The sequence below is a fragment of the Aulostomus chinensis genome, chromosome 13 (genome assembly GCF_037954235.1).
Source record: "Aulostomus chinensis isolate RoL2024-O1b breed Wild chromosome 13, RoL_Achi_v1.0, whole genome shotgun sequence".
NCBI lineage: Eukaryota > Metazoa > Chordata > Actinopteri > Syngnathiformes > Aulostomidae > Aulostomus > Aulostomus chinensis.
In genome coordinates, this window is record NC_141332.1 from 10,504,974 (window position 1) to 10,531,543 (window position 26,570).

Here is a 26,570-nt window from a genome sequence, read left to right on the forward strand (position 1 = left end):
ACATATGGCAGCTGTCTATCACTAAATAACAGGTGTGCGAGTGATTCTTCCCTCTGTCACTCTGCCATACTCCTTTGTCAATTTCCCTCATGGCAAAAAACAGACAAACTATGGCTGGGTTAATTTCCCCTGTTGGTCACACACACACACACACACACACACACACACACACTTATACAGACACATGTCGTTAGCATGGCCCACAGGAAACTATTGTTCCGTCATAATAGATGGCAATCAGAGGTGTGGTCTGATAACACCTGCTGTCACCTGATGCTCCATCAGTGTGCATCTCACTTATCCACATGCAGCAGGGATGTACTTGCAGATCTACATTACATACACATTTGGAAGTATTTCTCTTCTCTTATAGCCACTAAATTAAGGATGACATATCTGGGTTGAGATAGCCCTATAAAAACAATAGTTCATGCTCTATACAGCACTGAATCTCCTTTGATACACACAAGGATATTTCTCAGACAGGATTTCTCAGACAGGATTCTTGCGATACACACATTCTTATGACTTCCTTCCACTCAGCTGATTTGCAGACCTTCTTCTGGGTCCAGATTTCTCTCTGCAGTTTCCCTCTAGTACCAACAGTTCTGGGTTTCCAAGGTCTGTAGTCATAACAAATATCTGATACTTCCAGTGTGGAACAATAGATTTTGATTGACACCACTGGCAATGTGTAACAAAAAATATGAATATTTACAGTATTAGTATTAGTCATGGTAAAAATTCCAGTCACATCACATACATACGCTTAAACCCCCCTTGATCTATAAACAGACTGCAATGAAGGGCCTTGATTGGCTGAGAGAATGACTGACAGCTGAACGAGTGGAACCTTTGAATGTGAAACTCAAAGGAAAGATGGGAAGCGTGTTTGTGCAGGTCCCAAGGGGGGAAAAGCCTGGGTTTCACACATGCACGCACGCACACACGCGCATGCACACACACACACACACACACACACACACACACACACACACACACACTAGGTTTTGCTCTACTTTGGGCTGTGCTCCACATGAAAGCATCCATGCTTCCTGCTGTTTGAGACGAGCTGTGTGTTGCACTGCAAAAGAACATACAGGTCTGTATACCCATGTAGAGGGACAGGTCTGTGAGGACACCAGAGCAGGTGAGATTGTGTCCATCCAGACTGGCCTTTGTGGAATACTTCTCTTTCTCCTCCTCTGCCTATGTTCCTCCTCCTCTCATCCTTCCTTTCTTTCTTGATTTCTTTTCTGTCTTCCCTTTCTCCTTTTTCTTAATCTTCTTTTCTTCCTTTTGTCCCTAGAGGTAGAATTGAGTGAGAATGAGTTTCATTCACATCCTGAACTTCACTCAGGTAACAGCAAAAGATAATTTCATCAGTTCAGTTTCCATTATGCATTTTTTTTAATTTACCATTCAAACATGAATGAACATTTCCACAGGAATTATCAAAGTACAAGCACAACAATGCTGCTTTTGTTTCATTATGATGTGGGCAGTAGTGGGTAGTAACGATGTTGAACTTCCCTCCATGACGCTTGCACTCAGAGCTTCCTGCACAATTGCCCAATCAAGTGAATCCACTGATGTGAAACTTATCATCAGAAGGACTGTTAGATCTAAACGTTGTACTTCAACATTGGTGCCTTCTACTTCCAAATCAAAAACAGCTGCCATGTTGAAGCTGAGGTTATCAGAGCAAAAGGGACATCTGTGAATTGAGTAGGGCTGCACAAATGTAATCTTAACCAGTTTGCATTTCAACAACACAGTGTGTGTTTGCTTTTGGCCACTTTTCTACCACTAAGTTTCACATTTGGCCCTCAAAGGGAAAACGTTTGGGCACCCCTCATAGAGAAAATGCAATGATTTGTTACAGAATGTTACAGCTGCCTGGAAATGACTTCAGAAGTAGTAGTGCATTCTGGTTGTTACAGGTTTTCTATCTGGAGCAAAGGGACACCTTTTCTATATTTTAAGGTAATGCAGTGCCAATTCTATGGTATTATAAGAAGTCCATCTTCCTAGCAGTTAAGTACTTCCTAAACTGAAGTCATATTTCCCTCAGTCAGCCTGCTCGTGACTCATCATGGCCTCCAAATATTTCATACAGAAACTGAACATACATCGTGTTCTACAAATGGCGCTCGACAAATGTGAAGGCGCTGTGCCCTTGACTATCCCCCTGCTGAAAGTAAGTCTTAGCCAATTAACAGCGGCTTCCACTAGGTCTACATGCACACACACAAACACACACACATGTGCACTCTCACACAGCCGAACCTCACAGCTCATGGGACTAAACCTCATTAACTGCTCTGAGACAGACACTCTCTCTTTAATCAATCCTTTTCTAAGACTGTGCGCACATGGAGGAACGGTGACAATACAACGCAAGCACATACACAAACACACACATACACACACACACACATACACACACACACACACACAGGAGAGGGAGAGAGGTTTAGATACATTCAGGTCTCCCAGAGAGAAAAACATGGTCATTTGCCAGGGTGATTCAACTCTAAAACACCCTAATTACATCGACAAAGCCACTTTGTTTTGGTGCTGGATAAAATGTGAATGATTTAGCATATTATTATTATGCCTCTGAAATATTAACCAACCCCGAGGGAGTTTATCTGCTCTTTTAAATATATGCAAATTATTTTATTTTGGTTTGGTTTGTTTCCAGTGACTTTTGTGAATTGTGTTTGGATAATTAAATGAGTGCGTGCAGATGTAGAATCGCATGCAGCGCCTATACGATGATGATCTACCAGATTAGCATACAAATTAGGAAGGCTGCACCCCGACTGCTAATCGACTAACTTTTGTTTTCTCCTCAACCTTGACCTATTTGAAACATCCACCCAGAGTATGGCCTTGGAGTTGAAATGTAAACAGTTCCCTGGCTTTTAATTGATAAGACTCATTTGATATTGTCCTTCATTCCGAACACATTCCTCTTGTGTCAGGCTCTTTCAATTATGATTGTCCTCCTCGCTCGCTGCATGCTTTTCAATACACCGCTGGACTGAAGTACAAGAGATCTACTCCAACAGGCCTTGTGCGTCTACATAGTCATCTTATGCTCTGCCAGATTATCAGCCGAAAAAGGCACCATTTTCTCCAAACCAAGGTTGACGAGTTCTTTCAACTGATGCAACAAGCCTGGACAGTTGATGTGTGGCGCGCCAATGATTCAGGTCTGTCTTATTTCACTGATTGTCATGTGAATCCCTGATGGGTTCCGCTTTGTATACAGTCATTTCCCTAACATGGGATAATTTGATTCTATTACTCTAACAACAGCGCAAACAAATTGCCTATGTAATTTATTGTGCCAATAATAGCAAAAACAGATGTGGTAATGGAACCATGGCTTTCCAGCTTCACGTTTTTATGGATTTAAACTGAATATAATCATTTAAATCCATTGTGAACACCCAGCTTCCCATAGATTTGAAACTTTTCTTTTGCCCAAACAAGCACAATTATGGTTGGCAATCTTGTTCTTGCACCCCTGTAGCTCCCATAACTCTTTTTTTCTCAACTTCCCCTCAGTTTTCCCATCCTCCATTTATCAGGGTGATTTCCTGTGTGGAAGTTTTGTGTGTCTTTTTACCGCTGTGTTACACTCACCTAGAGTGTCTTGTTGGCTCTTTCCTGTGCTCTTGCCTCTCTCCATTCACCAGTGCTGCATACGCCCTCTAAAGCCCTCTGCTCTGTCCCATTTCTCCCATTGCCTCCGGTCCTTTTTGACACCTCTGGCATGTTAATGGGCCAATCAGAGACACTGTCCTTGAGAATCTCACTTTGGCTCATTTTCATACGCCCCCCCCCCCCTTCTCTCTTTCACATAGATTTATAACCTCTACTGCTTACAGCTCCAGATGTTTTGCACTGCTTTTTACTCTCTGTAATTGCTAATTCAATCTGGTAGTAAAGCAGCAGATGCTCTCAAGACTTGAGCATACCTGTGTGGGTTTCTGTGTGTGCTTTCTTGTCTATGCACAAAGCAACAGGATTTACTGTAACACCCTGACTCATAAATATAAGCCTTCACAATTACACCAAGCTCGTTTCCTCGTGTAGGGAAATAAGACAACAGCACTTTTAACTTGCAAAGGATCGTACGCAGGCATCAACTTCCATTATACACTGAATTACTGTCACCCTTAAATCACTGCTGCTGAGGTTTGCTGGTTTACTTGCACTGACAGTTGACTTTGGAGAGCTAAACTGTGGTAGGAGCCTCTCTCATCAGCTTCCTTGCACTTTTCTTTATCATCTTCTGTGCTTTTTCTCACCAGGGAAAGTGGCAACCCAGTCCAGTTTAGAGAGAAAAATAAACAGACTGGTTATCCGCAGGAATGTGAATGCTACTTTAGTCCCATTAGGAACATCTGTGTGTGTGGTTTGAGATCATAGCGAGTTTTGTGTGCACAACTTTGAAAATGTGACAAGTGGACTCATTGTTTAAGCATATTCAATACCTACATGCGGTGCCAGATATGCTCTGTGTGATTGTGCACATATCTATGTGGTGCACACATAATGACTTACATGAAAGCTTATACACAAAGAAACACGCTCACATGCCCACACACACACATACACACACACACACACACACCACAGTGGACCTGTCATGTGTCATGGAGACAGGGGTCAGATACTGTGTGATGTGTGTGGGGGTTATATCGCTTGGGAAAAGGACTAAAGATCTTACCGAGGCTGCAAGAGGGCCAACAATAACAGCCTGAAATACAACAGCAGCGAAAGAACACTCACCCTGACAGCAGGAAAACTGAGCCTCGGCGAGCGACTCTGCACATCAGAACCTCCTCTGTGGGCACAAAAATGAGCAGGATCATTAATTCATAACTAATGTGCAAAACAAAGAACATTGTTTTCTAATGACATTGTACATCTGCAAGAAAAAAGTTTTGTTTAGAAGATTAGAAGCACATGTTTGAATGGAAAGAATAATAGCAGGATCTTTTATATGCACATTCCCAAGTCGAGATGATGTTCTGACCACATTTGTCATGGGAACTTCAGCCATGTAAAAACAAAGCCTCGACCTCCAGCCGACTGACACACACTCTTACATGTGCACATTAACTAAACACACTCCCTGCTGTGCAATACTCATCAGTACCAGAAAAGTAAGAGTGCCCCCTAGTGTTGCTCACAGAGTACAACTCCATCATGTTTATCAGTAAGTTTTGCATCTCTTGAAGCTCAGAAGATGTCTGTAGCAACAGAAATAATTATCGCATTAATAAAATGTGGTTGTCGAATAACAAAAATTAATAAAAAAAACTTTCAGTAAAAGTGAGTGTTTTGCATCTGTCTGTGTGAAAATTAAAATGAGAAGGGTTGGGGTGGTGTGGCTTAGGAGCCACAGTGGCTGTCTGGTAATCAAGATCGCTGGTTGGACTCATGTTGAAGGTTTCTTGAGGAAGACATGGAACCTCTAAATGCTGCTGGTCACCACCGTCTGTGGCAGCATCTATGTGGCATATATGAATAAGAATGAGGTGACATCATAAAGTGCTGTAAATATACTGTCCATTTGAGACTGTTAAAGATCAGATTTATATCATGACTCCTTTATTTTAGACACACGCACACACACACACACACACACTACCATTACCTCCTCACACAGCCTGGCCCTCAATGTCATTGTTAGTGTCATGTTTAACTTGAGAGACGAGGATATACTTTTTGTATTCCTCACATTTGAGAAATGTAGCCGCGTAGACAAGATGACCACGGTGGAAAAAGAATATTGTAACATCTATGCTTATATGCATTATTAATACTATTATTAAACTTCATTACGCTGTCTAAGGTCTGATTTCCTTATTAAGACATTCCCTTGACCTCCATTCACATGGATAGCCTCGACCAAGCCCTGGTCCTAATCCAAACCTCAATTCACACCTTAACTTTTACTTAAGTTAGAAACTCAGGCATCATCATCATGCTGCATTAGGGCCAGGCTTTGGTCATCATGAGGACTGGGCGGAGGTCCTGATAAAGTTAGTGTTTTTACCGGAAACAATAGCCAAGTGTGTACACACATGCACACACACACACACACACACACACACACACACACACACACACACACACACACACACACACACACACACATCCTATACATCACCACAGCTTTCTGATCTTTAAGGACACAAGGGCTTTCCAATCAAATCTTTGATTGAAAACTCTGCTATCCTCAGCACTCACACACTCGCAAACACACACTCTTTGTTGACAGAGAGTGTCTTGAGCAACATCATTTACCACTTAGGCCCCTCCCCGAGGACCGTGCCATGCTTAATGCGTGGCAGATAGGTTGATAGCTTCGGCTTCTGTCGTGAAGTGCTTGTCAATCAACAGCTCGTGTCAACGTCACAGAGGCAAAGTGTTCTTGAAAGATCTTTTTACTGAGTGCCTTTCTGTCCATCCTCAACTAACTCTCTCTCTCTCTCTCTCTCTCTCTCACACACACACACACACACACACAAAAACACATTCACACATGCACAAACACACAGCCATTTCCATCTCAGCAATCACTTCTCCTGGAGTTCTCCTCTTCGGACGTGTAACAGTAATTGAGGTTGCTCCCTTGGGTGCAGTGCATTCTGGGCTGTTAAGTGCTGTTTCTTGTTGTGTTTTTTTTTTTTCAAATAGGTTGTATTTTGACTATTGTGTTGTTTCCTCCAGCTTTCCTAAGCCATGGGCCATATCATTTGAGAATAGGGAGCCTGTTGGATCTAGGGCACCCGAGGGCTTATCTTGCCCATGGCAATATCAATCAATACAACAAAGAGTTTTCATGTGTTCTTGTACACACCCAGTCACATGAGAATCACAGGGATATTCAAAAAAAAAAATCAAAGGCCATTTCTTTCTTAATTTACAGATCATTTATTATGTCCTTCTGAGTCTACTCACAAAATCCCATGGTGTTTGTATTTAAGATGACACTCAAGTCAGTCAAGGGTGCTACACTGACCTCCCTGCTCACCACATCAGGCCTGGCTTTGGTACACCCTGTGACCTCACCGTGCGTTGTTGACGTTGTCCGTCCAGAAGAGGGAGTGATTGATCTGGATTGACACAAACAGCCAGTGCCCTCCCTGGCCTGTCACACAGCATCACTGGGTCACTGTAGCATGCCTGAATGCCAGATGAGGAGGGACTGAGTGTACACAGGGTGGTGACCTGCTCGCTGTGATGTTAGCTGCAGTTTTGGAGAAGCACATTTGGACAAAAATTGTTGGTTTTGGTTTAACAACGGTGTGTGAGAAGAAGGAAATCTTAAAAATACATAGAAAATCAGCAGGACATACACCGATCAGCCAAAGGCATTAAAACTCCTGACAAGTTTCATATTGAGTATAACACAACAGCCCTGCAACAAAAAAAAATCCCTTTCATGACATTATAATCATGAATTCTGATTGGAAGAGACTATTTTATTGTAATGGTTATTTTTAAGGATTAAGTTTGTGGTGCTGTTAAACTATACTGGGGTTTGATGATAGGTGTGTTGAATATTTTGTCCATCCAATTTATATGAATAAAGGTAAAATTATTCGGAACAGACCCCATTATAAGAATTCACCGCTACCACAAAATGAAAGCTACCAAAGTAACAATCAAAAATTATTAAAAATTTCTCTCCATCAGATTAAATTAACACTGAACATGATAATCTTAATAAAGGAGTATTTATTGCAGGGCTGTCGGATCAAATACAAATACGAAACTTCAGTGGTTTTAATTCTGTGATTGATTGGTGTATATCGCATCATCAAATGCTCAATGCCGATAGGAAAAATGAATAAGACTCAAAAGTAATTGCTTTTAACACTGATATACTGAGGCGGCACGGTGGTGCAGTGGTCAGCACTGTCGCCTCACAGCAAGAAGATCCCGGCTCTGGCACGGGATCTTTCTGTGTGGAGTCTGCATGTTCTCCCTGTTCCTGTGTGGGTTCTCTCTGGTACTCCAGCTTCCTCCCACAGTCCAAAGACATCAAGAGGGGACGAGGCTGATTGATACTCTAAATTGACTGTAGGTGTGACTGTGAGTGTGAATGATTGTCTGTCTCTATGTGTTGGCCTTGCAATGGACTGGCTTCCTGTCCAGGGGGGAACCCCGCCTCTCACCCTTAGATGCTGGGATAGACTCCACCCCCCCACCCCCCCCCCCCGGGACCCTCAATAGGAACAAGCGGAAGACAATGGCTGGACCAATATACTAAGTTTTGGTTGTTCACACTACAAATTTTATCTAGTACCGGAAAAAAGAAAGGCCTATATAATGCTGCTGGCCTTTTGTTGTTTTTGCATTTATTTATTTTTTGTTAGGTCATAGCCTCAAAGATCAATTCTATGATAATAACCCAGTTGATTGCAGAGTTTCTCTTCTAAAAATCACAAAACTTGGTCAGATTTACTCAACTCTATGGGCCCCAGATGAGAAATTTTCTCAATATTCCAGTTTAATCTCACTTTTCAGTTCAAGATTGGGTTCCTTTAATGATGGTAACTACCACTAATAACAACAAACTTTATTTGTATTGCACCTTTTATACAAATAACATATCACAGCTCAAAGTGATTCTGGTAATAATTGTGCTCCAAGCGCTCAAATACAAACTTAAAATGTACCATCAGTGTCAATTCGTACACCACAACACAACACAACACAACACAAAATTACATGGTGTTGCCTTACGCAATTTACGCACTCTACATTGACGATACAGGGAAATATCCCGTAACCTTTCCAGTCCGCTTACTGGTGCGTTTGCGCCTCCTGTCTTGAGAGAGAGGTGAAGAGGAGTTTACTTTTGGTAATTCAAGGTTTGGCTTTGGTTTTCGTTTCGAGTAAAGCCATTTACCGAAGCAGAAAGATTATTTTCACAGCGCCAAGATGCTGAACATGTGGAAGGTTCGGGAGTTGGTTGACAAAGCGTGAGTATCTACTCGCTATGTGTCGTGTTATTCGTGTGTGGAGTTTACCTGTTTGGAATAAGACACGTATCAAAAACTTTGACGTCACGTCACTCAAACAAGTTAGCTAGCATGTAGGCTACTCGCGATTTCTGTTTCTTCTTACTACGAGCACTCCTTTGTGTTCTTTCGGATGGTTTGAAATGTAATTTGTGTTGTTCTAACAGAGTTAAGCGCGTTGTTTGTTCCTTTCCGCCGACAGGTCAAGCTAACTCAGTTAGCAACAAGCTAATTGCCTAGCCTGTTGGCTAGATTGCTAGCCGACTAGGCTATCCAGCTAAGCTAGTTTGACAGCTTCAAGGCTGAATAATTTGTAGGGAGTGTTAATGGTCGTTAACTATACGTAAAAACGTGTAAGGCGCGGTCTTCATTTGATGACCATTCCTCGAAATTTCGTGATTAAGTGAAGTTTACTTATCTCCGTCAAGAATGTTGTGCCGCATGTAGCTAAGTTGCTCCCTACTGTAGCTACAGTACAGTTAAGTGTAGTACAGGTTGGTTAAACTTTACAGCACGGCGCTTCAGTCGTAGCTAAACGCAATGTCTGACCGTAACCAAAGGTTTTCTGCCGAGTGGAACACGTCATGCAAAATAAACCTAGATCTCAGAGTCCCTGCTGAAATATTACATTGTATAGAAGATTGTCCTCCTTGTCAAATGTCCACTAGCTAGGTTCATTGACTTATTTCAGGTACAACACACATCTGTCCCTATTTACTTATCCAAATTTTAGTTTTTTTTTTTAAATTTAATTTATGATAAGTATGGGTGAAAATTAGAACATGAGTAAAGGAAATTGCTAAAAAGTATGTGCGGAATGTTGTCTTCCAGTTCTTGGTACATGTACACACATAAATATGCATTGTTTCATGGCAGTTTCAGGTCAACTGGAAATTATGTGAAAGTATTTACCAGTCATTATATCTTTGAACTCTGGGGATGGTGCATTTTTTTGTTCTATTTTGGACTCCTGCTGACTGAATGTCAGTACACTGTCCTGTATTGTGGTGGTGGTGTGCACTGTTGCACAATATTTATTCCCCTCAAATGTTCTTGGGCTAATTTTGAAGACCTGAGACAATAGCCTGTTCTTACGTTGATCCAAGAATGCATTCCTGCTAAATGTCTTTGTCTCCTTGGAGTATTGCCTCGGGGTGAGAATGTTGTTTTGAACATGAAAGGGATAGGGAGCCATGGTCAGACACTTTTTTTACAATTAGATTTTTATTTCTATTCCTCACCTTTTTCATGATTTTTTTTTACCATGTATTCTATGAAATATATACTTATGAATAATAAACTAATATACAATTTAAATTGTTCTAGCCAGTATTAAGCCTCGGTCTGCACCAAAAATACTCTAACGTTCAGGTAATTGTGAAGTATATTTACACAACTTTAATTTACTTAAACTTTTCATGAATTTTCTTGTTCTTCCATGACCATATAAACCTGGGAAAGTGGGATCTTCAAATATTTAAAAAAGTGTGTTCACATGATTATTTTTTTTCTTTAACATCTTGGGTGATAAATGAGTGTGTGATTTTCTGTGATTTAAGCAGCTGTTTAGCCATGATGGCAAGTCATGTAGGCTGATGTTTGTCCTGTTTTTGAACATGAGTGAAATAGGCCTAGGTGATATCAATTCTTTCATACTTGGATACTTACATTTATTGGATTTTATGCTCTGTGACTCTGTTTGTGTTGAATAAAACAGCTGAAAATCAGTAAAAGCTGAGGTACAGGTGAAGGTGTTGAGCATGTATGACATTGTTTAGCCTTCAATACCATGTGTGCAAGCCCTTTAACCATGGATTCTTTTTAAAGGCTCTAGTGACACTTGTTACCACGGCAGAAACACAGCAGTGAGCTCATTCATTTCACTAGTTAACTGCTTATGTGGTTGGAGGACATAAACTCAAGACAACAGTACTGTCATATAATATTCAATTCTTGAACTAAGAGACCTACAGTATTGAGCTGAGATGAACATGCATTTATTTTGCAGCTAAATTCCTTATTGTAATAAATTGTTTTAGTCTTATAGTTTTATATTTTTATAGACGGAGGAACATTTATTGGGGCTTATACCCTCAGTTTATCAAAGTACCCAGTATATCCTTATACTCTGACACATAACATGATTTGAAGAATAAGATAGGATTGGATTAATGTGTACATGCAAAAGGAATTTTTGACTTACACAGCAGTCAAACGGAACTCTGCATGATATATTGTGTCACGTTGAGGTTTCGCAACTTCCGTTTGATCTGTCTGATATCTAGGACAGTGGCCTCTATGTGTGAAGATAAATGTTGCATCACTATATAATTTCCTGTTTTGTTTTTTTGTTTTTCATGCTAATTTGAAGCATTGTGCAATAGCTCCAAAACATAGCTACAGAGATAAAATATCTACAAGAACTGCTAAAAAAAACACAAAAAAAAGGACATGAATCTGAATACAGCCTGATTTATGATGGTATGGAAACTGTTACAAACGCATGTGTTTGACTGAGCTTTGTTCACTTTGAAAATTGTTCCCATCAGAAGATGTCTGTCTGTAGGATCTTGACAAAGAAAGTTAGTGCAATCTGTTTTTGTTTTAATCATATGGGGATGGGGTGGGGGGGCGGGGACACCTGTTGTGGTAGTGCTCAAATAATTTTGTTGGCATCAACTACATTTTGTTTTACAAAGAAGAACACTTTGTTCCCAAAGTTGTAACCATAGCCTGCAGCTTGAAGTAGTAATATAGCATGTCTTCAGAACCACAGAGAGGGTGTATCTCTGTTTAGCCTACTGTCAAATCAATGCTGCTCTTTCAGGCCCGGTGCATATTACTGCTGATGTGGCAGTGGTAAATGGTTGGAGGTGCAGGGTTCCAATGTTTTCACTCTCTGATTTGGCATTAGTTCTAATAGGAGTTCATTAAATTATCTGCATTAAGATGCCTGCTTGGTTATACAGAGAGGTGACAACATAAAGTGTCTTTAGTGAAGTGTTGGTCTGCCACAAACTGGACCTTGGCTAGGACTTTCAAGCACACATTCCCTCATCTGGTGTCGGCTGTCTAACACATCAGTCTAAAATCTCTCAAATGTATTCAAATGGGTTTAGATGTATCGACAGCATATGAGTCACATCATATTCATTAAACCTTTCAATTACCGCTCTCTCTAAGAGGGCAAGTGGACATGACAGCCACTGGATCCCCTCAGAAGGAGCCAAGACTCCAGCCTGCATTCTTCTCTTGGTGTATGCTACACCTTCAACCCCCCACAAGAGTCTTGTGAAGAAAGAAGCATCAGATCGTATGATTACTTTCAAATGAGGCTGCTCTGTGGTTTTCACATCATTGAAATCTTAAGTGTGCGCAAGTGTTCGCAATGATATATATATGATATATTGACTGTCAATCATTTGAGAAAAAGTTGGATATCACACTGATGTGCAAGCATCACTCCAATGTCCAACTTCAACCACAGTTTGCCACTCAATTCACTAACAACTTTCTCATATATTTAAATGTAGATAGCTTTTAGTCACAGTTCCGATTGAGACACCTGCTCTTTGAATATCTTAGTGACTGAAGCTTCTGCCGTCTCTGCCCCAACAATGAACCCTTACATTTTTTCCTCCCCTCACCTTGCTCCAAAATTGGCAGCAAGTGAACCTGCTCTACATTTTTTTATATCATGCCCAGAGCATGATTAGATGGGTTCATTATACAATTTCCTTTTGGCATCTGCAGTACTTTATGCATGAATTTTTTAAAATTTATCTGTAAATTACACTTTTGTAATCTTAATACACACTAAAATGCTTAGCTGCGAACAGCAACAAAAAAAATACAAATGTCATTGACCACTTTAAGTGCCTCTGAATTGTGTTATATTCACTGACTGAAAACAACTAGGCATTTTTGATACACTCAAACAGTAAATACACTCAAAGATTGGCAGGATAACCAAGTGTTCTTTGCTGAATAGTTAATCAATAACTACGTAACTGGAATAATCCTGACCAAACCGTTTTGATCATGAGAGGTTTTAAATCTCCTCCAAAAGATATTCATGCACCCTGCATGAAAAACAATGGCATTAAAACACACCCACATCCTTTGTTTCTACTTCCAGTGTTTTTCTCCTCAGATCTTATTTTTTGTAATTATTTATTGAAACATGAAACTTGATAACACCAAACATTCGCTTGTTACACATGTAGCAGGATTTTTTTTTTTTTTTTTTACTGTCTGACAGGTAAACTATAACTGTAAACTATGACTAAAATATATTTTGTTGAAAAACAAAATGTGAATTTCCATGACAAATATTTTATTCTTAGAAGTGATTTGAGACACTTTGTCTGAGACAGTATGCGTCTTTGGTAAATGAAAAAAATTTAAGATAAAACTTTTTAAACTTTTTTTGTAAAATAATTTTAAGTGTCACAGGCATAGCAAACATTTTCCTCAGGTTTTGACATTTCTGGTTTTAGTGAGTGTGTTTGCAATGGCTCTGCTTTAAAAGCACTGTGAATAAAAATAATTCATAAATGTATGCTTCATGAAGCCAATAAAAGTCCATGCAGATTATACAGAAATAGCAGTCCTTTATGACAGGACTAAATGAGTACTACAAATTAAACAATATGCTGGACACTTAAAAGGGGACATCTTGTATTCTGAGTTCTGATGAGGGTCTCTCTTTCTCTGTACACATATAAATTTCCTTTGTATTTAATCCTCCAACGGTCAAACCTCGACTCTCTTTGGTGGGGCAGAACTTCTCATCTGAGCACATGCTGAGAACGTGGGTGTGGGACTGATACGCAATGATAAGCATGTGTCTTTATCATCATGCTCACATTATTTTGAAGCGGAAGCTACTGGTTGTACACGCACAACTATTTTAGAATGACCAAAAATTAATATAGTTGAGTAGCTGGCTGGACGTGAAGTGAGTAGTCTGTTTTGCCAACCAGTGCTTATGGAAATCTCTAAAATTAAGAGAGCTATAATTTGTACTTTCCTTATTCTTTTAATTTAATTAAAATGTCAAGCAGCAGTATTTCTCACACAGTTGGCACAGACCTGAACTCCTCTCTTTGCCATTTAGGCCTCATGAGTTGGACGCAGATTTGCATTTGCTTGTGTAGGCCCTTGTATTTCGGTTTTTCAGTACTGGCTAGATCCAGAAGAGCACTCATACAAGCATGGTCCCTATTGTTCCCCTGTCCTTTTTTAGAGGCAGAATGGACAGGTGTGTGGCTGTGACTGTAATGAGAGCACCTTTCATGTATTAGTAACCATTTTGGTGGTTTCAGTGGGTGCTATATTTACTGAATTAAAATGTCAAATGTGTCTCAAAAGGTAGTACTTCACATGGACATTATTTCATGAGGACATGCTTTGTCAAGTAATTTTCTTTTTGTAATTTTTATCCTACTATATAGAACCAACGTGGTGATGAACTACTCAGAGGTGGAGTCTAAAGTCAGAGAAGCTACCAATGATGACCCCTGGGGACCTTCAGGACAGCTAATGAGTGAAATTTCAAGGTGAGGACAAATAGTGTCTTACAGGGGGCAGGAAGATCATATTTTCCCAAAATGATCAGCCATATTGCCCTGGCCTACTTTATTTTTCCTTTTTTTTTCCATCTCTTCAAACTGTCACTTTGGTGATATGGAATGTTTGCACTTCTTGACACACTGCGGAACCTGTTGTTCCTCATTTACATGCCAGAGTTCAAAAGATTACGTCATCAAAAGCAATAATGAGTTTATTGAAGGACAAACCATTAGAATTGTTCTTCCATTGTAGATCAAATCATTAACAAGAAAATGTGTTCCCCACTCTCCATCTTCTGTGCATGCGATCAGAGCTACCTTCATGTATGAGCAGTTCCCAGAGGTGATGAACATGCTGTGGGCCCGCATGCTGAGGGACAACAAGAAGAACTGGAGGAGGGTCTACAAGGTCTGCCAACATCCCACAAACAACATACATAACTCAGAAGTTCTGCGAAGGCCTCAGCACCGTGTTTAGTCTTGATTGACCATCTGCCATTCCTCGCCAAAATGTATTCATAACAAAATTACTTATTCTAGACAATTAAATGTATTTGGGCTTTGTGATTGAAAGTAGATTGGGGTTAATAATTTACTAACAAATGCTACTGACTTACTATGGAACAATTTATATGCCTCAAATTTTTAGCATTCCCATTGATGTCAGCTCAGACCACAGGAATGTTGAGAATTAATGCTTCAACAGATTGAATCCTTCAAGAATCATGTTAGGAATCAATGCAGGAGCACTTCATTTTTTTTCACTGCTGCAGTGTGTTTTACCCTCCCCGACAGTCCTTGCTCCTGCTGGCCCATCTAATCAGGAATGGATCGGAGAGGGTTGTCACCAGTTCCAGAGAACATCTCTATGATCTGAGATCGTTAGAGAGCTATCACTTTGTAGGTAAGGCTTTGTTCTGGGTATATCGTCTCTCTACTTCATGACACCTACGTTCATCTACATTTTGAAGGAGGAACACATAGGCAAGGGTGCCAGCCAACCACAATCCACTGTCACTTTGATTTCAAGTTTTCTGTTTTAATTAGGTGAGGCCTTCTCCTGGCAGAATGTTAATTAACAAAAGCTTCAAGTACCATTCATTACAGCTCACAGCTGTAATGAATGGATGAAGGACCTAAGCACTGCTTATTCCACAAATCCTAAAACCACACACATACACACTGCCCTAAAGCTGCTTTTGTTATTCTCAGCCATGTGTGCCTTTTTAAGGTGCTGTTTACAAGCAAGAACTTTCAGCATTTCCTGTGCATGGATGTTCATATTTATCATAATTTGTATGTGTACATGTGTCAACACTTCAAACAAGACATTTTAAAATTCACTTCAACAATGCTGATTTAATATCTGTGCATCTCTGGCAGATGAGAATGGGAAGGACCAAGGAGTGAATGTGCGTCAGAAGGTGAAGGAGTTGGTGGAGTTTGTTCAAGATGATGATAGGCTGAGAGAAGAAAGGAAAAAGGCAAAGAAGAACAAAGACAAATACATTGGAGTGTCCTCCGACAGTATGGGATACAGAAGTTATTGTAAGTTAACAGTGCAGTGAGAAATATAAACCGCACTAAACACTGAAGTTTGTTTACTCTCTTGACCTGCCTCATGCTCCTGTTTGCTTATGCCACCTTGATTTCTTCCCACTACAGCTGGGGACAGGTACGACTCCAGCGATAGCCGTGGAAAGTGGGATGATGACTGGGAGAGGAATAAAGGACAGTTTCCCTTCAGTGAGAAGTTGGGAGAGATAAGTGACAAAATCGGCAGTACCATTGACGATACCATCAGCAAGTTTAGGAAGAAGGATAGAGATGACTCACCAGACAGATTTAGGTTGGTTTAAATAAAGTTATACTTTACCACATATTAGCATTCCAAATATAAACAACTGTGTTTGTGCTCCTGGTGCCAATTGTTCCTTAACAAATATTGTATCCACTGGAGGAGTTTTTCTGGGTTCTCACCAAACTTTTTTTTTCCCGCACAGTGACAATGAGGAGGACAGAGGTAGCTCATCTCACAATGGGAAATCGGGTAAAGATTTCAAAGATGAAGAAGAAACTGTTACTACGAAGAGTGTACACATAGTCCAAGCAACAGAGACTACAGCAACAAGGAAGAGGGGAGGTGTCCCATCTAGGAAAGTGGACTTGGGGGCAGCAGCCCAATACACGGGAGACAAGAGTCCAGGCACCACCACCAAACAGGTACATGGATACATGTAAAATTACTCACAGCGTAGGTTCCATATGTACCTTTTCTTGATCTCTCTGTGCATGTTCTTCATTCTAGCCCCAGTCAGCAGCACCTCAGCCTGCCAGTAGTGGCCTAGTTGACCTACTAATGGTGGGCACAACACCGAGCCAGCCAGCTGCCACAGGTGAAATAATGGAATTAACTTTAGGAGATACTCACATTTTAGGATATTTTTTCTTAGCTGCCTTTCCAGGTATATGTTGAGAAGATGACTATTAATTGCATTTTGTGTTTTTCCTAAATAAGCTGATTCAAGATACATAAGAATTAGCTTGGCACAAAGAGTGAAATGTAGGGCTCCCCTGAATGTCAGTGATTCGAGTTATCAGGATAGACAGCGAATAGTTGAAGCATTATATTAAACAACCAACACTGAGTGCTGCCTTTCAAATATGTTTTATTTACATGTTGCATGATTGCCACAAGTAAATCCAGGAAGTACAGAGTTTAGACTGAAACCAGACAACTCCACTGTGACTACAGGACTTGAGTCAGTTTGCCGTTCCTGTGGCCAGCTGCTCATGCCAGCTTCAGTTTTTTTGGGGACAGCCAGGGGAGGGAGTTGATGTATAGGAACTAAGTGCACCAGATGTTTTTGGAGTAGTCCCGGGTGAATGCAGAGGGCGGGAGGATTGAACAGATGTTTGGTCTTCCACTGCCACCACCCCTCCTCTCTCTCCTACAAGCGTGACACTGAAGGAATGCTAACTATGTTAGCATGACACCTGCAACTCGCTTGTTTAAAATTTACATGTTTATGTCCTCTTCTCATGACAGACTTGATGGGAGGATTTGCTGACTTCTCCTCACCTGCTGCTTCTGTTGGCCTTTCCTCAGGAACTGGTAGGTTTCAGGGATTTTTAGTGTGTGCATATGTGTACTGCGCTGCTAGCCATACTGCTAGAATATTCAACGGGATGCTGGGAGGGAGCCCTTGCCATATGGAGCCTGCTACCTGCTCTGCATAACAAGAACAGACACACATCAACTCCTGTTATGGATGACAAGGAGACAGGGACAGAGGAAGACATCAGTGGGGGTGGAGGTAGTTGAGAGAGGGGTAGAGAAAAAACAAGCTGGACCAGTTCAATGAAATTTTAAAACGTGGTGCCAGTGGTCACTGAGAAATGTCCTCACCAAAGACTCAACTGTTTATTTTTAATTGCTATGACAGATTCAGTTTTGTATGTGGCATTTCTCATAATACAAACATCACTATTTGGACAACAGATACAGTCAGTCATGCAACTGTCCCCTTCTGCCTGCAGCAGCACCCAACTCAAGTAGCAATGGAGATTTTGGAGAGTGGAATGCCTTCCCAGGGGGCCAGATGCCGGTAACTGCTCAGTCAGTGGACACCAGTGGAAATGACCTTTTTGGAGCCATGACAGCAGGTCTTGCCACTGTTGCTGCCCCAGCCCCAGTCTCAGTTCCAGGAGCTGTTCCTTCCTCAGCAGACCTGTTTGACTTGATGGGGCCAACTCAGTCCCTCAACTCTTCCCAGAGCCTGAACTTTAGCATGAGCAGTACACAGAGCATGAGCACCACAGTCCTGCCCCAGTCTATGTCACAGGTATGCATGAGTGCGCACACACACACACACACACACACACACACACACACACACACACACACACACACACACACACACACACAGCCCCTTTTTAATAATTTGTTGAGATACATATTACTAGACAAGTTCATGCAAGACAGTCTGTTGGTGAATAGTTGCTTGAACTCATTGGAAAATATTGGGTTCATATGAGAGATCTGTAGGTCTTTCAGATATACCGTATTTAAAGTATAATATACAATTTAGAAAAGTACATTCCAGTATACATGCGTATCTCTAGTTGGCTATTCTGCTGCACTGTAACCTATGCGGTTGCGACAAGTGTACGGCACAGATGTCGGAGGTTTATGAAGATCTACAAATTTTCCTTCATTAACAGGGATCATAGTGACCTAAGAATGGCCTACATGTGACTGAATTTATCAGTTAAATTGATGAATTAATGATTTATCAGAGTAAAATGATATCAGTAAATACAAAAACACTGCTCTCTCTCTGCGTGCTATCAAGTTCAGCCTCCAAATATCAGTGTTGTCTGAGAAAATACATTTGGACTACTAACAGATGGTCCATCCATCCATCCATGCATCCATTTTCTACCACTTATCCTGTTAAGGGTCATGGGGGGCTGGAGCCTATCCCAGCAGCTTTTGGGTGAGAGGCGGGGTTCACCCTGGACAGGTCACCAGTCCATCACAGGACCAACACATAGAGACAGACAACCATTCACACTCACAGTCACACCTACAGTCAATTTAGAGTATCAATCAGCCTCGTCCTCTCTTGATGTCTTTGGACTGTGGGAGGAAGCTGGAGTACCAGAGAGAACTTCTTGCTGTGAGGCTACAGTGCTAACCACTGCACCACTGTGTCACCCCTGATGGTTTGTGTCATACATAAAATGATCCAATTTTAAGACATGAGATAAAATGTCAAGATTAAACCCGTTGTTGAAGAATGTTGCTGTTGATGTTACTCAGCCAAAATTACCAATGCTCACACGTTTACTCAACTCACTCCACATTTTGACCACTGTCACACTGACATGATAAAGACATGCCTCATAGATTGAAATATGGACAACTAGCATAATAGTAGAGGGTTAACATGCAGCCTCACCAGATGCTTGTTCCCCCCAGAGACCACCTACTCCTCCTCCTACACACAACGAGAAAAATCCACTTTTGAGACTCAAAAAATTAAAAACCCGACAAAAGCCTGTGGATGATGACTGTACCTCCACATTGGATGGTTTTTGATCTACTTTAACAAAAGAAGACACCCGCCACGCCCTCAATCAGAAGTTGGCAGTATCAGGGTTAACTGGGTCATTAACTGACACTCAATCTCCTCATCATCCATCCATTGTCGTCTTCCGCTTATTCCTTACTAGTAAGGGTCGCAGGGGGGCTGGAGCCTATCCCAGCACCAACGCTCGAGAGGCGGGGTTCACCCTGGACAGGTCGCCAGTTCTCCTCATCATGTATTTTGTTTATAAAACATGTTGTTATATTATTGTATATTATGTTCTCTGAATCTCAGTTTATGTGTGTATTTATCTTTGCCAGCCCCTCCAGACCATGGGGGGTCCTCTACAACCGCAGCCTTCCCAGCCCCTCCAGCCTATTCAGCAGGGAGTGGCTCCTCAGGGTGCTGTAGCCAAAGCGTCACTTCCCTCCACCTGGTCAGACCACTCTGTTAACATCAGCCTCGACTTCCTTGGCCCAGGTGCGCAGGCCCCCAAGCCAAGCCAGCCCAGTCTCAATACCCTCCAGCAAGGTGAGAGCTCAGTCACTAGACCTATGTTAAATGTTTTGATCTGTATTTAGTAGCAGCCTAGTCATACCCAAAAATCATGGTTTGGTGTGTGTGTGTATGTATATGTATGTATGTATATTGTTTTTTTTAAGTCACAATTTTTCATGTATTTTCTTTTTTTTATGGAATTTTCTCAGTTTGTCTCTCCAATAAGAAAATGTGTCTGTAGTTGCAACTACCTGCAGCTTGCTTTTGAAAAAGAAAAGTTTACAACTATGGAAATGAAAATGAAAAGGTTAAAGACTTTAGTCTGGTGTATGAGTGGCTGGCTGAAAAAGGGAACTTTTTTAGGGGCTTGATGACCCTCAATATGTGTTTAGCACCCATATTTTCAACAACGTATGGCTTCATATCCGCTGTTCTAAAAACACCTGTGGTGTTTGTTGTTGCTTCACTTCAGTGTGAATTGTTAGTAATGGGCTGTACACCATGGGGGGGGGGGGGGGGGGACTCCACTGTTGTTTCTTTGTACCATTGATGTTTGATGAGCAAATAAGTGCACAAGTACTAACCCTACACGCTGTTCCCTTAACTTATTCTGTATGTTCTGTTGTTGTTATAGGCAACCAGGCACCTGCTAACATGCTCTCCCAAGGATTCTCTGCAATGAGCTTGGGAACCACAGTCAGACCACCAGCAAACCTCATGATGCACCCTGGTGCTGGATTGGGGATGGTCCCGAACCAGGGCATGATGGGGATGGGGATGGGCATGAACATGGGGATGCCCCAGGGAGGTATGACCATGGGGATGCCTGGTGCTATGGGAATGGGGATGGGAATAGGAATGAACCCTGGTATGGTCCAACAGCCCAAACCTGATGCCTTTGCTGACTTCGGCAACTTTGGGAAGTGATGAGTGTGGCGAGCCAAGCTAACCTGGAGGAGCGGCATCAGTATCTCTCTCTACGTCCATCGGTGAAGGATTGTTATGAGCTGCAAACAAAGAGTACTTGAATAATGTAAACTACCATAATATCAACACCTTGCAATCTCCTTATTTTTAAAGTAATTCTGTATAGTAATATGGATCTAAATAAATGACTGTCTGTGTGTGCGCGTGTGTGTGCGTGCGTGCGTGTGTGTGTGTTGAAACCAATGATGGGTGTAGTCTGGGGTGGCAGTCAGATGGACGCACTGTTGTGTGCCTTGTTTGATCGTAAAGAAAGAAGCGTGTCCTGCAGAGAGAATGTCAGGGGATCTTTTATAACCTCAATCAAGTGAAATCAGAGTAGCAAAAATATATATATACATATATATCAGTAGCTGCATCATTTTTCGAGATGCCTTCTCTAACTTTACTGAATGAGTTTGGATAACATGATCAGCCATTTTAACTTTCTAATGTCAAGTTACCTCTTATGTGTCCTCACTCTTCCCTTTGGCCTGTAAATAGAAATGTAGAGCCCTTTTCAAATGAAGTACTTACACGAGAGGCGGCAACAATGTGACGAATCATACACACCAAATCTGATATGAATTCCGACCTTTAACAATGCACATTGGTGCTTTCTGTGTATGCGAGGGTCCATGCGCTTCAGCTGTCTGCTACAGTACGTGATGAATGAGTGAAGTGAAAGTTAATGATTAACGTGGAGTTTCTCCATTAACAGACCATCCTTAGTGGCTTTTCTTGTTTGATATAAATTTATCTATTTTACTTGTGAAGAGAAGTCAAAATGAGATAATCAGTAAAGCCTTATACAGGGTTGTGGGTTTATTTTTTTCTTCTAAATTACAGCCGAGTGCCTGGAAAATGTTTATCTGTTCTCTTCGGTTCACTTTCTGATGATGAGATGACTGTGCGGTGTTGAGGACGGCGACCACACCGTGTACAAATAAGTGTTTGTACTCATGTCTCCGGCCAACTCTTCAGAGTATCAGATGCAATTGTCGTTATTTCACGTTTTGTTTGTTCATCGGACATTTTTAACTTCCACTTTGGTGTTGAGCTCAGTTCAGCACCCGGCACACTGACTTTAAGGTGACATGGTGAGCCTATGTGTCTCAGTAAATACTGCTTCCTTGCCTATCATCTTGATGAACATGTTAAAGAGCAGTCATACAACCTTGCCAGTTCATGTCTTCAGGTCCAGATTAATGCAAGAAGCACTTTTTGGATGCTGTCTGTAGTCCGTGATGAACAGTTGCTCCTGGTGTGCCTATCTGATGTGTTCAGTGGTTCAAGTGCCTGCTGATGGTCGCCTCCTGACCCTTGTAATGAGCGATAGTAAGTCATTCTTGGATGCCTGACAAGTTCGGTATGTCAATGATGAGATAAATAATTCAACAACTAGAGGATTGTGCCGCCCCCCCTCCCTGAGAGAATTGAAGTTATGCTTTCTATCGCTCTCTACGGGCTCAAGGCTGTGCACACTGACCCACCGTAGCCTTGCTCCCAAGTCTGAAACATTCAAATGACCAAAATCTGTTGCTGTTTTTCTACAATATATATCAGTAGATTTGTTTTACGCTTTTTGTTTTCTACTTCAAATTTATTTTGAGCTTCTGTATGATGGGATTGTTACTGAAACACTAGTATATGCAAATGAAAGAATCCTTTATGAATTTTTTTTTGCATTATTCCCATGTTTGATTTGATTTACACATCAAGATTCTTTATCTACAACATTAAACAGTTGATTGAAATTTGTTAATGGTGTGTGTCATGTGGTGTGTTGTGCCATTAGCCTCATTCAAAAGAGCTTTGAGCAGCAGAAGTGCAGCCGTGCCAGCATGTTAACTTTAAAAAGACTAAACTTCTCATCTGCTGATGAATTACTGCTGATTTATAGCTCAACTGTTTGAACGTACGCGTTCTCCTATAAGAAGGTGAGACGGCTCGAGTGCTCTGGTTAAGCACACTTGAAAAATAGTGCGATCTAAATGTGTCTCATCTCTTCTTCTCTTGGAACAAACAACTAAAACATGCCTCACATTAAACAATTGACCCCATTTTCACTCTCTGGAGAGGGTGACTGTTAAGTGGGCTACACTAATATTCTGATACATTACATGAAGAGTAACATATAGCTTAACTGCCATTGATGGAGACTGTCCTACTTATGGCACAGATGGAAGGAAAGAGGGTCAGTTAAACTTTCTGCACTCTAGCAGTTGAATTAAAAGCAAAGACCCAGAAACAATAGAGAAATTATACAATCGCTCGGTGCTGCTCATCATCCAAAAGCAACCTGCCATTTAAAAAGAGGGGGAGAGCATCTTTACAACTTCCATGAGATGCAGTAAATTGTGCTTTTATGGTTAATGTGCCCATTAAAGAGTAAAAGCAATCGGAGACGTCAAGACAAATGACAGCTTTTGAGTGCCATCTGCAATCTCTAGCTTCACAAACTCAATAATTCATAATGCATTTATGAAGTCCGCCGAGACTGCGCTGTCATTCCTGTTCAAACTAGCGGGAAAAGCAACATAAAGGGACAAGCGCTTCAGACGTCAACAAGCATGCGAGATGCTGCTGGGTTGATGCTGCCACCTGCTGGGCGAAACCCAACAGACACAAAAAAAAAATCCTAAAAGAAAAAAGCTTTAATTCCTCAGTATCAAGGTAATAGAGAAAACATTCCATATCAATATGATATAAAAGTCCTGCTTTGATTCTTCATCAACAGGTTTTCACATCTGTTATTTCACAATTGTTCAAATAGATGTTTAACTTAACTGCTGCATCATTAGAGCGGCTCAGGGTTCACCAGGATAATGCTCTCGCCCCGGATGAAGAGTTGGCTGATGTGGCGAGTGTGGACCTTCCCGTACGTGCAGTCTGTCCTGGGCTTTTCCTGTTTGGGTTTATCAGGGTCCGACTGCTTGGACTCTGTCTCTACGTCTCCTCTCCTGCTGGTAGGGTGAGCCGATCGGCTTTTTGGACTCGTTTTTGCGCTTTCAGGCTGACGCTTGCTCTTGTCTCCCTGCTGCTCTGCTGCTGGTTCGTCACCTCTCGACCTTTCCTGGACTTTTAGCTTCTGGAAGAGCTGCAAAAAAGATATCAGTCACAGTGAAAATGCTGAGCTGTGAGCTCCTACCCGTTAGCTTTTCCAGCTGGAGCTGCAGTGCTGCTGCATGCTTTTAATTGAGGATTTGTAATTTCATTTCATTCTTTTTTTCCCCTCACTCAATAAAACCAAACACGGACCATCTTCTACCGCGTTGCAGGACATTCAGTATATATGTGAGAATAACAGCTATAATTGAACAGAAATGTACCTAAGAACGAGATGACGATCATTCATTTCATTTCATGGATTTTTGAATAAGGCAGGGAGCAGAGGGACAAGATCAGCAGCTGCAGACACTGAAATCTAGATGATTACAACTGGAGCGATTCATCAGAACGAGCATATACCCGTGTGACGGTCAGAGCTTTCTGGTGGTAGAATGCTTCTCCCAGTAGAGGCTCTCCGTACGTCTCGTCTACGTCCACCATCGCCTGACGGAGAGAGGCAGCACGGTCAGAGGCTAACACAAAGTCATCCAAGTCATGGCGACAGGTATGTGTTAGCGGGACTCACCATGTTCCAGAACTTGTCGAAGGCCACCACGAACCCAGAGCACACCCCTCTAAATCCCTTGAAGGTCCTGATGTGAACTCTGACCCTTACCCTCTCTTCCACGCAGCGATAGAGCTCACCCAAGGGACTGCCTTTGCATACTGCACAAGAGGTGAAAAACAAGTTACACGTCATGAAAAGAACAGCAGTTTCATTGGTTTTCAATTGAAAGATTCAAAGAAGGACTTAAATCTTTGAAAGTACGTGTAATAAAGACCCACTAAATTGTTTCGTGAGTTTTCACCATCTACAGACAGTGAGACGTGTAGGTGCCACAGCGCCCTCCTCCGTCATCATCAACACAACCTGATGTTTCATGTTTATCCAGAAACCGAGGCTGTTCTGGAAGCCCAAACTCTTAATAGGAGACTCATTTTAAATTTCTGTCCACAAATGTGCTGCAGTTTTAATTGAATGTCTTATCAAAGAAGTTGCTACGATTAGTTTCACTGCAGTTTGAGGACTTGTGTGTTGTTATGGACTTTAGTATCGACATTACATTACAAGTCATGCAAGATTAAAAAATAAGTTGCTTTTTAATCACGAGTAAAATCCACTGGGCGTCAATCATGTCGTATGTTTAGACGCTGCTGGACTTTCAACCCTGAATCCTCGTGTCACTGCGCGGAGACTTAACTGTTTGCTGCTCGTGAGACTAAATTCAAACTAAGACTGAGACAAAAATCCTGCAGTGCGTAAGAACATTTCATGAATGGTAACTCGAGAACGACTGAACCGTGAGTGTTTCCACGTGTCATGGGTGTCACAATAAACCGTTTTTCTGCGTGGATCACGCCGTGAACCTACGGGGCATCCTGGTCAGGACATTCTTCTGGACCTTCTGCTTCCTCCGCCGGGGTTTGCAGCTGCTCTCCCCCTCCTCTTCTTCGTTCGCCGGCTTCTTCACCATCAGCTTCTTTAGCCGCTCAATGCGCTCCGGGTCCGCCACCCCTTTCATCGCCTTTTGACGCCTTTTCTCCACGTTCTCCGGCTTGGCTCGACCCCGACCGCCCCTCTGAAAGCTCTCAAACTCCGCCACATTATTAAAACATTTGATGTTGGGGAAAGGAAGCGACACCGTGGGAGAGTACAATGCCAAGAGTGGGTCGAAGTTCTCCGAGCAGACGTCGGTTTTATCTGTATCATCGCCCCCTGAACTGCAGGCTGCGTCCTGTGCGGAGGAAGTACTGGGACCGGCGGCTTGTCCAGTCTCTTTACCGGCTAGTTTGTCACGCTGGCCCTGCCTCTCACCCTCCTCCATGTTTGAAATGATTCATATAAAAGTGATTACTGAACCGAATCACCCCATCTCTCTGCTTGTTGGAGCCATTCTATGGTTGGAGCTCTCAAGTTCCCGGAAAACACGGAGGAACTTCTTCTTTTTTTCTTTTTTTTTTAAAGTTAGCCAACAGCTTTCCTGCAAATCACCCCCATCTACCGACGCAGAGCGAGTCCTGCCTGTCAGCGCCCCATTCTTGATCAAGCACTCCTCTAAATTCTTGCTTGTGTTGTACGTCGCTTTGGGCAAAAGCGTCTGCCAAATGAAATTGCAGAGTTGTAGAATTTGAGACACTTTATGAATAAGAACTTCCCAGATGAGTCCAGCATTAATTCACACTCATAACAAAAAAAAAGTGCATCTTCTTTTTTCCGCCCCTTGCCAATTTCATTCCTTGTAATGAAAGGTAGGACATGTCTTTTTTCCTAA

General features: G+C 41.7%; 2 protein-coding genes and 1 long non-coding RNA gene across 5 annotated transcripts; 1 reads left to right on the forward strand and 2 right to left on the reverse strand.

The window, feature by feature from the left end:
• Positions 1–1,014: 1,014 nt before the first annotated feature.
• Positions 1,015–8,821, reverse strand: LOC147250817 (uncharacterized). Of its 2 annotated transcripts, XR_015119133.1 has the most exons (4): positions 8,782–8,821; positions 7,102–7,279; positions 4,810–4,864; positions 1,015–1,305 (listed from the first exon to the last, which is right to left on the reverse strand). It is a non-coding gene; the product is annotated as an uncharacterized LOC147250817 (long non-coding RNA). The 2 variants fall into 2 exon arrangements; XR_015119132.1 differs by lacking the exon at positions 8,782–8,821 and having other exon boundaries at positions 7,102–7,356.
• On the forward strand, positions 8,811–21,494 carry clint1a (clathrin interactor 1a). Of its 2 annotated transcripts, none has more exons than XM_086223115.1 (12): positions 8,811–9,020; positions 14,516–14,620; positions 14,945–15,041; positions 15,428–15,536; positions 16,016–16,180; positions 16,298–16,481; positions 16,636–16,855; positions 16,941–17,028; positions 17,682–17,747; positions 18,176–18,477; positions 20,046–20,256; positions 20,858–21,494. In XM_086223115.1, exons 1-12 carry the CDS (start codon positions 8,980–8,982, stop codon positions 21,148–21,150), a joined length of 1,881 nt encoding a protein of 626 aa, XP_086079241.1. In that variant the 5' UTR covers positions 8,811–8,979; the 3' UTR covers positions 21,151–21,494. The 2 variants fall into 2 exon arrangements, with proteins under 2 accessions (XP_086079241.1, XP_086079240.1); XM_086223114.1 differs by having other exon boundaries at positions 8,812–9,020; positions 18,173–18,477.
• Positions 21,495–23,825: 2,331 nt separating this feature from the next.
• lsm11 (LSM11, U7 small nuclear RNA associated) lies at positions 23,826–26,286 on the reverse strand. Its single transcript, XM_086223116.1, has 4 exons — positions 25,670–26,286; positions 24,824–24,963; positions 24,658–24,741; positions 23,826–24,286 (listed from the first exon to the last, which is right to left on the reverse strand). The coding sequence occupies exons 1-4, from the start codon at positions 26,121–26,123 to the stop codon at positions 23,987–23,989; spliced, it is 978 nt and encodes a 325-aa protein (XP_086079242.1). The 5' UTR covers positions 26,124–26,286; the 3' UTR covers positions 23,826–23,986.
• Between the last annotated feature and the right edge of the window lie 284 nt (positions 26,287–26,570).